The sequence below is a fragment of the Ostrea edulis genome, chromosome 1 (assembly GCF_947568905.1).
Source record: "Ostrea edulis chromosome 1, xbOstEdul1.1, whole genome shotgun sequence".
NCBI lineage: Eukaryota > Metazoa > Mollusca > Bivalvia > Ostreida > Ostreidae > Ostrea > Ostrea edulis.
In genome coordinates this window covers 80,330,756-80,343,894 of record NC_079164.1, presented here as the reverse complement: position 1 = coordinate 80,343,894, position 13,139 = coordinate 80,330,756, and the positions used below count along the sequence as shown (strand labels likewise).

The 13,139-nt window shown below is 33.9% G+C and overlaps 2 protein-coding genes and 1 pseudogene across 2 annotated transcripts in view; 2 read left to right on the top strand and 1 right to left on the bottom strand.

Annotated features, from left to right (window-relative positions):
- The window catches only part of LOC130054058 (uncharacterized), a 1,204,346-nt gene that overhangs the window by 933,128 nt on the left and 258,079 nt on the right, over nt 1-13,139 (top strand). The window lies entirely within an intron of this gene.
- LOC125667370 (uncharacterized) overlaps nt 1-13,139 on the bottom strand; it is a 42,543-nt pseudogene that overhangs the window by 13,651 nt on the left and 15,753 nt on the right.
- Nucleotides 2,178-5,827, top strand: LOC125654110 (uncharacterized). Its single transcript, XM_056162503.1, has 4 exons — nt 2,178-2,592; nt 3,373-3,464; nt 4,523-4,632; nt 4,924-5,827. Exons 1-4 carry the CDS (start codon nt 2,519-2,521, stop codon nt 5,188-5,190), a joined length of 543 nt encoding a protein of 180 aa, XP_056018478.1. The 5' UTR covers nt 2,178-2,518; the 3' UTR covers nt 5,191-5,827.

The following is a 13,139-nucleotide window of genomic DNA, read 5'->3' as shown; positions in this document are numbered from 1 at the left end:
ATATAATGCTATATCAATCTACTTAAATGATACATAGATTTCATTAAGAATATAATAGATTACTCCCGGCCTTTAAATTGAACCTGACAGGCAAAGAAATTAAGGGGAAATACTCGCTAAATGCGAGTTAAAAATTGAAATTGCGAGTGAAAAATCACAAGCGATTGCAACTTTTTGCGAGTGAAAAAACCCGGATCTTTTTTTCGGATTTCCTCGGTTTATTGGCTGTGCTTTGAAGTTTACAATAATTTTGTCTTGTGCGTAGAAACGTTTTACAGAATGAATATACAAGTATCGAAAAGTAAACGTGGATCGAATAAATAGCTAAGACCAAGGTCATCTCAGTCAGTGATGTCGAAGATGGCCTACTTCATGCATACTTCGGGCGTCTCAGAGACGTCTTATTTAAGTAGCAAGCATGTTGATCTCATCCGTGTTTACATGAAACAACACATGAAAGTGTTAGTGTCACCGCTTCACGCGGTGTCCTTCTGTAGTCTATAGTCAAACACTTAAAGTTCGCGGGGTTTTTTTTCAACAAGAATTTTTTAGATGAAATTTCCAAAAGTTTTGAACATATAGTGTGAATTGTCGCAAACAGTCTTCAAGATTTCAAACCACATGATGTTGTAAATAGGTGGTAGATCTCTGGACAGCGAGTTCGCTGCACAAGTGTACCCTATGTCCCTCATCATGCACCGATGATACTTGTATGTTGTCTTATATTCATTAAATTTTAAATGAAACACTTCTCAATATTATGTTTATTATTGCACTTTACAGAAGATTTTAAAATATTTTCCCCATATTTTGATATAGATACATGCTTGTTTTCTTAAATTCCTGTAAAACAGCAATCGATCGAAAAATGCTAGTAACAGCTCAATTTTGCTAGTTGGAAAATAATCCACAAGCTAAAATTTGCTAGTAGTGAAAAAAGTTAATTTCGATCCCTGCCTCATCAAAGCATGACCATTACAAAATATGTGCATGCATGAAGCTGCGCTCGCTCAGACGGTACTAGCACCATCAGTATATTAAAATAACTTAAGACAAACAATTTTTGATTTATTATAAATTAACAAAATATATAACCTAATTAAAACTATTACCTGAAACGAAGTGATCTGAACAGATTTTAAAATTACGTTTCTCGGGTTGAAATCTGATCTGTTGATCCGCGCCAGCCAAAGTGTTCTCCTCTCAGCTGACAACTCTTCCGTATGCTTTCCTTGATGTTTTACAATTTTAGGAATGTCATAAAAGCGTCTGTTTTCATCTCCACTCACTGACCGGTTGTTACAACCACACACAATACAAGTATTAACCATATCCTTGCTGTAACTTAAATAACCCTCTCTTGTTTACGCTTCCACGCTTCAATCTGTTGCCCTACAACATGGCCGCCGAGTGCATTATGGGTATAATCGTGACGTCAAAGATCAACAGATCGGATTACTCCATCTCAAGGCGCGGCTAGTTTCTTTGTTTTACACAGAGTTTAAAATGGACTTGGACCCAAGGCTTTTTAACATTTGCCGATGGATTGGATTCAGAGGCGACAGATTTAGAGGTTGGGGATGAAAGTTTACATCTTCATTTTTCATCAGGAGGCGAATCAGAGCCAGAATCTGTGTTATCAGCAACACCCAAGACAAAGGCTTGATCATGTTTACCTAGATTTCTTTTCTTAGATAGGCCTATGATTTTTTTTTTCTAATTTTAGATCTAGGCCTATAGTTGTTTTATCTTTTACTTTAACAACATACCCCCCCCCCCACCTATACACTGTATCAGTCACTTTGATTAAACATTGTACTTGTGCACAGGTACATGCATGTAATATACATATACATGCGCGGATCTAAAGGGGGAGGGGGGGTCCGGACCCCCCCCCCCCCTTGGAATTTGCAAAGATAAAAAAATTACAATATAACGATTTATAAGAAAAATGAGTTGACTGTTATTATATTATAAATATGTTTTTGTGAAAAGGTTCGACCCCCCCCCCCCCTGGAAAAAAAAATTCTGGATCCGCGCCTGCATATATATATATATATATATATATATATATATATATATATATATATGCTATATCTACTTCCTTGATCTCACTTTTTCTGAATTATTATAGTTACATATATATGTTGGGAGGGGGGTCTGACAATGAAATTGTAATTGATATATATTGCAAGTAGTGTGTCTGACTGACTGATTGGACGTGCATGTATTTATGAAGTTTGATATATTATCCATATAAAAATTGTGTAGGTTATTGTACTAAGACATTATCTTTAAGTAGTTTATTATAGGCATTAACTTTTAGTAGTTTTAGACAGAAATTTGGCTATTTTTCTGCATTTGTTTAATTTCCACCTGTAATTTCCTTTTTGTACAGAGTAAGGAATCGGTTATGTTTTACACTATTGTTTTCTTCTCGTTTAGAAAAGAACAGCCACATCATTGCAATCTACAGGTTTAAGGAAATCTCTTAGAAAACCTGCCGAAGACAGGCTCTATGAAACCCTGCAGCTTTCTTGATGTGAGTCTGGAGATGAAGATGAACCCCAACATGATCCTCCAGCACAAAAGGTTAAGAGTCAATTTTCAATGCAGTTCCAATGCTTTAATAGATATTATAAATTGTAAGCCTTTTTGACTATAGTCTATATAATTTAATATTGTGTCTGTCCTTCCATGTCTGAAATTGTTGAAAATGTGTAAAATCACCTCACGAAACATACACATAACCAATTCCAGAGGACTATATATATATATATATATATATATATATATATATATATATATATATATATATATTATTGTTTTCTCTTTCATTCAGAGTGCAGTGAAGGACTCTTATTTAAATGGTCAACAGACGGATTTGAAATGGAACTACGGTACAGCAAAAGGTATTTTTGCATACATATATAATGAGACAATATTTCTTGCAAATGTTGAATTTATAAATGCTTTGTCAGTTGTTTTTTTTTTTTTTTTTTTGTTATTATGAATTAATGAAATTACTTGTAAGGCCATCACACACTGTGCACATGAATGCATTGGTTAGGACATTCGTGTGGGTCTCTTCACATCTTTGTTTTGTTTTGAAATAATAGATGTTCCTGAAAACATTCTCCAAACAATAAACCAGATTCGCAGTCCATAAATGTATAAATAAATCATTGAACCAATGTTAATTGTGCAAATTTAGTAAAAATATTTCAAAATATTAAATTTAGAAAATAACCCAGCTGAATTACTTTGAATTTTATACACTAATTCATTTTTGGGGTAAAAGTTTAACTCCCAGGAGTACATTAACTACTTTAAAGTAATTTGTAACCAAGTAACAATCTTGTTATTTTGTAGATTCATGGATGAAGAAAATGTACCACTGACAGTATTTATGAGGAACAGTGTACAAGGGATTGCGCCAGATGAAAGAATTGACGTCATAGATGGTACTAATGAAAATGCTGTTATAAATTTTGCTAAATCTAACAGATTTCAATTTATATTTAATCTGAAAAGCATTACATTATGGTTCAACAGTTATTACCAATGAGAAAGCAAATGTTGATTATAAGTTTATTTATTTATCCTAATTTAGAATTAACAAGAGGTACTGTGAGCAATGCTCACTAAGAATACCCCCCGCTTACCCCAATCTCCAAAAGGGTGTTGGTAATAGGTATAAACTACCTCTTTTCTGAGTGTAAAAAACAAATGGCATGACAAACCAAACCATATTGCTACTTCGATGTCCAGTGCGCGTGACCTTTGACCTTTTGACCCCAAAATCGATAGGGAACATCTTCATCCCATGGGTAGTCCATATGTATGATATGGTGACTGTAGGTGGAAAGGATAACGCTTTAGAGCCCGGAAATCATATTGCTACTTCGATGTCCAGTGCGCATGACCTTTGACCTTTTGACTCCAAAATCGATAGGGAACATCTTCATCCCATGGGTAGTCCATATGTATGATATGGTGACTGTAGGTGGAAAGGATAACGCTTTAGAGCCCGGAAACCATATTGCTACTTCAATGTCCAGTGCGCTTGACCTTTGACCTTTTGACCCCAAAATCGATAGGGAACATCTTCATCCCATGGGTAGTCCATATGTATGATATGGTGAATGTAGGTGGAAAGGATAACGCTTTAGAGCCCGGAAACCATATTGCTACTTCGATGTCCAGTGTACTTGACCTTTTGACCCCAAAATCGATAGGGAACATCTTCATCCCATGGGTAGTCCATATATATGATATGGTGACGGTAGGTGGAAAGGATAATGCTTTAGAGCCCGGAAACCATTGCGTCTACAGACGGACGGACGAACAGACAGACGGACAACCCGATTCCAGTATACCCCCCCCCCCCCCCCCACAACTTGTTGCGGGGGGTATAATTACAAAGAAATCGTAGGTTGAACTAAGGCTATAATTAGTTATTTTGAAACATATTTACATTATTTTGTGCAAGATCTTTTATTCAGCATCTTTTATTTTCTAGCTGCCATTAAAAGATATTTTACATCCAAAAAGGAGGCCAACAATAGGCACAATAAGAATAAAGAAGAGTTAAATAAAAAGAGGCAAGCAACATCTGAAAGAAAGAAAGAGGTAAACTTGAAATTCAATTTAGCTCAGTAATCATACAGTTTTACGTAAAGCTCATCTTAGAACATTGTTATTGATTTTGATGACACTGGATGAAGATTATCGAAATGGTTTAGGTCACTTGAGGAAAGAAAAGGAAGTTGATGAAAGGGTGTCTATATGAGTACTTGATTGTGTGCCCATGTATTTAAAAATATATTCAAAACAAATGTTTCATTGAAGTGATTTGGGTAAATATGGAAGGTAACTGCAATTATTGTTTTCCTTCAATTTAAAACATATCTTTTTGGACAGAAATTGAAGAGGAGACTTGTTGCGGTAGAGAAGAAGACGGGATGGTCCGAGGAGAAGAAAAATAAAGTTAGAACATTTTTCCAGCTACCAAATGCTCACAAATATATGAGCAGTGATGAGGAGGGAGATGATGGTTTTGTGTCCCATCCATATTCCTGGGAGAGTGAGGAATTACAGAAAGTTAAAGGAAGTCTGGACAAAAAATATTTAGAGACATGTCCTCCACGTAGCAAGAGGTTATTGTCCAAAAAAGTAGGGGGTCTCTAAGAGAAGAAGAGCCTACTAAATTGAACATTATTCATGCATGGACTTTAAACATGTGAGTTGCATGTTAAAATATGTTCTTAACATGTAATATTTTTTTTATTTTTTGACTATGTGATGCATATGCAATTTCTTTTTTGTAACACCACTTTTTCATTTGTACACATATTTAGTCTTTGAATCTGAAGTGTCACAGGGATCTGTATTGGGACCATTGTTGTTTTTATATATATGTGTTAATGATATTGCAGATATACAGATTATTTGCGGATGAAAGTTCTCTGCAGCAGTCATTCAAATCTGTTAAATTTTTCGAAGACAATTTCAATTATGACCTTTAGATTCAGAAAATGACCTTTGTAGTTCAATTCTTTTAAAACAAAATTTGATACCATTGATACAATAAGAATTGTTCAAATTAAGCATATATTTACACAAAATTCAAGACAATGCATTCTATCATAAAATATATCAAAAATATTTTGTTATGCATCACAGCATGTTTGAAATATGAATGATTTATTGTGTACAATTTGTTTTATATTGTTATACATGTCCATGTATATTAACCACCGTTATTGTGGTATATAATCATACATTTGTAAAAAATAGAAATTAATAAATTGACTATTGATATTTAAATATGCAGCTTTTGTTATCTCAACATATCATTTAAAACGTGATTCTACAAGAAATGTCTTGTACTAAGATATGAACTCCTCATTCACAATATATACTTTTGTATAAAGAAATTTATTGCAATTTGAGAAAATCTGAAAAGGGGAGTATACAGATTTCCATATTAATGGTAAAAATTACACACCTTTAAATTTGATTAAATATGTTCTTTATTAAAAATTACTTAAATTAAAGTCATTGGTAAATACGACCTTTTACTTTTTGTAAACATAAATTTACTCTCGTAAATATATTCAAGTTCTTGTAAATTCATTGAAAAAGACAACCTTTAAATTTTTGTAAAGTTGCATTTACTTGAGCAAATATGGTCTTTAATTTTTTCGTAAAGGTATTGTAAATTGGGCCATTACAAAAATTTACTTCCCAGTAAAGGTAATTAAAGACCATATTTACCATCTTTTTCTTATTTAAGTAAATGTGATTAAATACACTTAAAGCTATTGTAAATAAAGTATTTACAATATCTTTACTCCCTTTGTAAAGGCAGTTTTTCAAGCAGTGTAAATTGTTTTAAGTTGTAAGCTTTAAGAGCGTCGATTTGAGCTGACAACGCCATCATACCTAAACATAGCTTGGTTCAACACTCAGAAAAAAAAACAGTAAATACTTTATGGCATATCAGGTAATCATTGAAAATTTTAGACTGTCCTGAACTATAACATTACGCAGTTGTGTTAAGGAGGGCCATGGACATATGTCAGGGGGACAATGCATTAATAAACAGATCAATATTTGACAAATTCTGTACACACAACCCTTTTGTACAAAAAATATGCATATACAATTATGTGCACATTGACCTCCCATACATTTTTTTTTACCAGACCGACAATCTCTACATCAGCTGTATATCACGTGATCAAATATCGAGATAAAATCGTACCGTGTATGTATAAATCGTTCCATTGGCACGATATCCAGATTCCAATGCAAGTTGAAGTTAATACAACTTCAAAACATATTAATTTCTTAATTTGAAAAGTGATGAGAGCAAGTTTATCGTGACTTGTAACATGTCTAATTTTTGCATTGAATATGCAAGATTGGTTCGAGTTTTGCATATGCGAAGTTGAATGTAAAACTTATACGGTACCAATTTTGATGCACCAGATGCGTAGATCGACAAATAGTGTCTCTTCAGTGATGCTCAACCGAAATGTTTGAAATCCGAAATAACTATGAAGTTTTGGAGCTAAATATAGCCAAAAACAGCGTGCCAAAAAAGTGGAACCAAATTCGTCCAAGGATAAGAGCTATGCATGAGGGAGATAATCCTTAATTTTGAAATGAATTTCTAAATTCTATAACAGCAATTAAATATGCATCCGTATTTTCAAGCTAATAACGAAGTACTTAGCTACTGGGTTGTAGAGACCCTCGGGGACTAACAGTCCACCAGCAGAGGCCTTGACCCAGGGGTAATAATGTAAAACTTATGCGGTACCAATTTTGATGCACCAGATGCGCATTTCGAGAAATAATGTCTCTTCAGTGATGCTCAACCGAAATGTTTGAAATCCGATATAACTATGAAGTTTTGGAGCTAAATATAGCCAAAATCAGCGTGCCAAAAAGTGGAGCCAAATTCGTCCAAGCTATGCATGAATCTAGCCTGAAAAACTTGTTTTCTGTTGAAGTCACAACTTGGTCCACTAACTTTCCCTTTGCACTGAAGTTCACATGTCGCATGAATCAAACAACTTTCACAAAAAAACCTAGGGGTGTCCTGTCAATGATGAAATTTGTATATACGGAAACCCTGTTTATGCACATGAGTTCTTTGTGAAAGTCACTATACGTGCAGATTAGGGGCGATGTCAAGATCACAATATAATATGAACATTACTTTAGCATGTAAGGTGAAGATAACGAACAATGATCAATCTCATAACTCCTATGTTATATAAAGAAGCAATTGAAAATATTACCATATCAAAGAGAATTAATATAACCCAGTTGACAGAAACGTTTACACAATTGTAGTTTATCGTTTGACAGCGGTGGTAAATAACGATTTTTTTTTATATTTCCAACCGCAAAGGGAATGTTGATATGTACGTCATGACCTTCATCGTGACGTAAATTTCATTTTCATGTAATGTGCCAGTCCGGTAAAGTACATTTATACAGCACTGGTATTTATGGGGAAAGCCTTAACTAAAGCGCGTAAAAACCGAATAACCATTAAATCAATCTGTTTTAATGTAATCATGAACATAAATTTTAACCGTTGTATTATTCAATCATTTTGTACAAAGCGACATTAGTAAATATCATTCCTCTATTTGAAGTACTGTTTATGTTGTTTTTTTCAGATATTTTGAGCAGATTTATTTAGTTTTCACAGCATGTTATTCTCGCTTAGTTTATCTTTTTGTTTTGAGAAACTTTGAATTTGAGGATTGGGGTGGTTATTAAAATGATATATTAAATTATCTTGGTAAAAATTACTCCATTCGAGACAATAACATATTTCGAATATTTATTTGAGATCTATCTTTGATATTTAGCTATACAGGGATGAGTTGTTTTATTCATGGTGTAAATTAAACATATTACTTTAGGGAAACATTTCACTTCCATCGATTCAAGTTATATGTTGTACACACTTGTAGGGTGGTGTACACAGTCGGCTTGTCTGATTGTTTGCAGCAGTTTTAATTATTGTGTGTCGTTACTTACTTCTATCAATGTTCTTAAAACACAAAACAGTTGTAGAAGTATTCGTGTTGCAATACGTTTAAATAAAATGGGGAGGAATGAAGTGGAAATCATTGCTATTTTAGATCGGGTTTGGACGTCTGTAACTTTTAACCATTTAGTTGTAAACATTAATCAGTTGCTGTCTTGACTTCCTCCAGAACTGACGTGTGTTTTATACCGCCGGACTTTTGAAGCCCAGACCTTGCAGATATTCTAGCAGGTCATTGATATATAAATATCACACATTACGCAATTGTATCAATAGCAAAAATATTAACTTACGATAGTTGAATAATAAATTCAAACGCACAAAAATAATAATCTAAATTGAAAATCGTAGTTCCCAGTATAAAATCCAAAAATGTATAGAAAGTGTCTAACCAGTGATTTTTTAATCAGGAGAATTTCAGTGTATACATAATAGAAATTAATTTTCTAGTTGAAAGATAATGATACTATTACGTAATCCCTTTATTAAAATTAACATGTACGTAGAACAACCTCGGTTACAGGTGCCAATGTCAAGTAAAATTAACATGTACCTAGAACAACCTCGGTTACAGGTGTCAATGACAAGTAAAATTAACATGTACCTAGAACAACCTCGGTTACAGGTGTCAATGGTAAGTAAAACTAACATGTACCTAGAAGAACCTCGGTTACAGGTGTCAATGGCAAGTAAAATTAACATGTACCTAGAACAACCTCGGTTACAGGTGTCAATGACAAGTAAAATTAGCATGTACCTAGAACAACCTCGGTTACAGGTGTCAATGACAAGTAAAATTAACATGTACCTAGAACAACCTCGGTTACAGGTGTCAATGGCAAGTAAACATAACTTTCCAGAAGCATCCAGGTTAACTGAATGCAGCATGTATTATTCATGTACATAACACGCCCCCCCTTAAAAGTTTGAATGACAATGAAAATTCCAATACACAATGGACATCAACCAAAGCAAGAAAACATACTCAAGACACTCTTTACAAGACCTCTGCTATAATGCTGTCTCTGTCTTCGGTGTGTTTGATATCAATATCATACTCTTGCAATAATAAACTCTAGTTTGTGAGTCTTTGATTACTGTTTGACATTTTATACAAAAAGATGAGATGGTTCTGATCCGTAAAAACAAGAATTGGATGTACAGTAACATTCAAATAAACATCGAAATGTCGCAAAGCTAATAACAAAGCAGGACACCCGTGTATATATAATAGAAATGAATTTTCTAGTACAATCGTGAAAGACAATGATGCAACTATTATGTAATTCCTAAACCAAAATACAGCATGTTTCTATAACAATCTCCGTAACAGGTGTCAATGGCAAGTAAATATGTCTATCCAGAACAACCCAGGTCAATAGAGTCCAAATAGTATTATACATGTACACTACAAACGATTTAAATGAATTTAGTTCTTACAAGTTATCTATCTATGTATCTATCTGTCTATCTATCTATCTATCTATCTATCTGTCTGTCTGTCTGTCTGTCTGTCTGTCTGTCTGTCTGTCTGTCTGTCTGTCTGTCTATCTATCTATCTATCTATCTATCTATCTATATATTTATCTATCTGTCTGTCTGTCTATATATATATATATATATATATATATATATATATATATGTCTATATATATATCTATCTATCTATCTATATGTCTATCTATCTATCTTTCTATTTATTTATCTATCTATATAAATATTTCCCGTAAAGGAATATTTATCCCGTATAAGATATCTCTGCGCGATATTCATCCAGACGTACTGAGTTAATCCAATCTTGTAAATCTTTTAGATAATCCGTGCTCATCCTTTATACAAGTCCACAAACATATCGTACACTACTACCACTCCAAAAAAAAATGTTCTGCAACTCCTAATAAAATATTCACTCAACCTACGAATCCGTAACCCAGCAAAACACTAATTACAAAACAATCACGTGACATCACTACACAAGAACACAACACGAATGCGATGACAATGCATGGATATATTAGTAAACAGGTGAATGAATGTGTATTGAACAATCTGAAGTGAATAAAAGTCGTTGATGTCTGTTGAAATATCCAATACATATATAGGCTATCTGTTTACTGTTTGCACATGCGTCAGGTACATGTAGATAGACATACATGAACATCCCATTTTACGTCGGTGTAAACAACAGATTTCACACTTTGTCACTCCATTTATCACAGATCACCTTTATACTCGCCGCTCAAATGAGCAGACATCGCCATTACATATTTTCTAGTGTTAGTCATAATCCTGTTATTAGCATCGTGATGCTATTAATATTTGACGTCATTTAACGTAAAACGACGGAAGCGTTTAAAAGTATTAATATTTCAATATTTATTAACTATCTTAGTGTTGACAACTAAATATAAGCAAAATTTTCATATTGTTATCACATAATTATATTCTTATTTTTACTACAGTATAGCAATGTCAATAATGGGGGTATATGGAATAGCGGTCATGTTTTATAGATTATGTTAGGTGGGTGTCAGTATAAAAATGCTTAAAACGTTGTATCTCTATATATGCTCCTGTTGTTAGACTTGCGATGCTAATAATTATTAGTATCACGATGCCAATAACATGAGTATATGTAGCATCTGTATATATATCTGACAAAACAGGCCAACTCCTTCCCATCGTTTTTAATTGTATAGGTTAGAAAAGATCGACTACAAAGAAAGAAATAAAGCATAATAAGTACTTGATAAAACATTGTGATGGACAGTGTATTTGATAATTTACTGTAGAGAAAGTTTAATACTGTGATGCATTTTTTTACCGGAACTTGTTTCCATACTAATGCACGCACACATAAGCAAACGTGTGAATGTACAGATAGACAACTTTAAAAAAAACTAATTTAAAGTATGTGGCAGAATAAATGCAATCATCTGACAACTAAATGTAATATTTACCGTGATTATGTGTTTGGTATATTCTAATATGAATTGTTACAGCTGTTACTTCTGTTCAGAGTTCCACGGTCAAAACAGACTATCGTGATTTCCGTTTCGAGGCCTCTGCTGGTGGACTGTTAGTCCCCGAGGGTCTCTACAGCCCAGTAGTTAAGTACTTCGTTACTAGCTTGAAAATACGGATGTATATTTAATTGCTGTTATAAAATTTAGAAATTCATTTCAAAATTAAGGATTATCTCCCTCATGCATAGCTCTTATCCTTGGACGAATTTGGCTCCACTTGTTTGGCACGCTGTTTTTTGGCTATATTTAGATCTAAAACTTCATAGTTATTTCGGATTTCAAACATTTCGGTTGAGCATCACTGAAGAGACATTATTTGTCGAAATGCGCATCTGGTGCATCAAAATTGGTACCGTATAAGTTTTACATATAGAACACTTACGTACAGCCGGTCAGTTTCCGGAATGTCCACTAGACACGACGTTTCAAAATGCGCGTATATAAACTCCACAGAGGGAAGTATTCCCGGGAAAAGGGTTTCTTTGGAAGGTTGATATGAAAATATTATTTTAAAAATACAGAATGGTCAAAACTTATTAGCATAGCGATGCCAATAACAGGAGTATATATAGAGAGACGAGGTTTCAAAATTCATGAATATAAACTCCACAAAGGAAAGTATTCGCGGGAAAAGGGTTTCTTTGGGGGATCGATAATAAATAGTGCTTGTATTTTGGGGGGGTGTCATTATGAAAGTATCATTTTTAAAGATAGAGAATTGTCAAAAATTATTAACATTGCGATGTCAATGTCATTAACAGGAGTGTATATATGATTGATTGATTGATTGATGTTTTCCCTTCACACTCAACAATTTTTCAATTATCTGGTGGCGCCCAGTTTTTATTGGTGGAAGAGAGAACCCAGATACAATGTACATGGGGATAGACCACCAACCTTCCGAAATGAAACTGTGGAACTTTCTCACTTACCGGCGCGAGCGGGATTTGAACCCAAACCGACAGAGGTGAGAGGCCGTTTGATTTTGAGCGCGATGCTCTAACCACTCGGGAGTATATATGTAAAAAAAGTAAACAAACTTCCACGATGGGAGTTTACCTGTAAACCCACTCACGCTGACTCGCCAGTATTTGTAAAACATTTGACGTCCGTGCATGAAACACCTTTTTGTACATTATTTGTAAAGTTCTATCCATCGACCGTTGTTCTTTTACGGAATAGATGACATTGATTGCAAGAGAAACTATTTACCTAAAGCACAGTACACGTATGCTTACCTTTATTCCGTAATATATTGTATTACCTAAAGCACAGTACACCTATGTTTACCTTTATTCCGTAATATATTGCATTACCTAAAGCACAGTACATGTATATTTACCTTTATTCCGTAATATATTGCATTACAAATATCAAATATAATTTATTTTAAAAGAGCAATTTATAAAGCAGGGTAATTGCAGAAACCAATTAGCATCGCTTTGCAAATAACAGGAGTATATAGAAAGACACGACGTTTTAAACCGACTAAACAAACTTCACGAGAGGAATATTCCCATTAAACTCTACCTGGG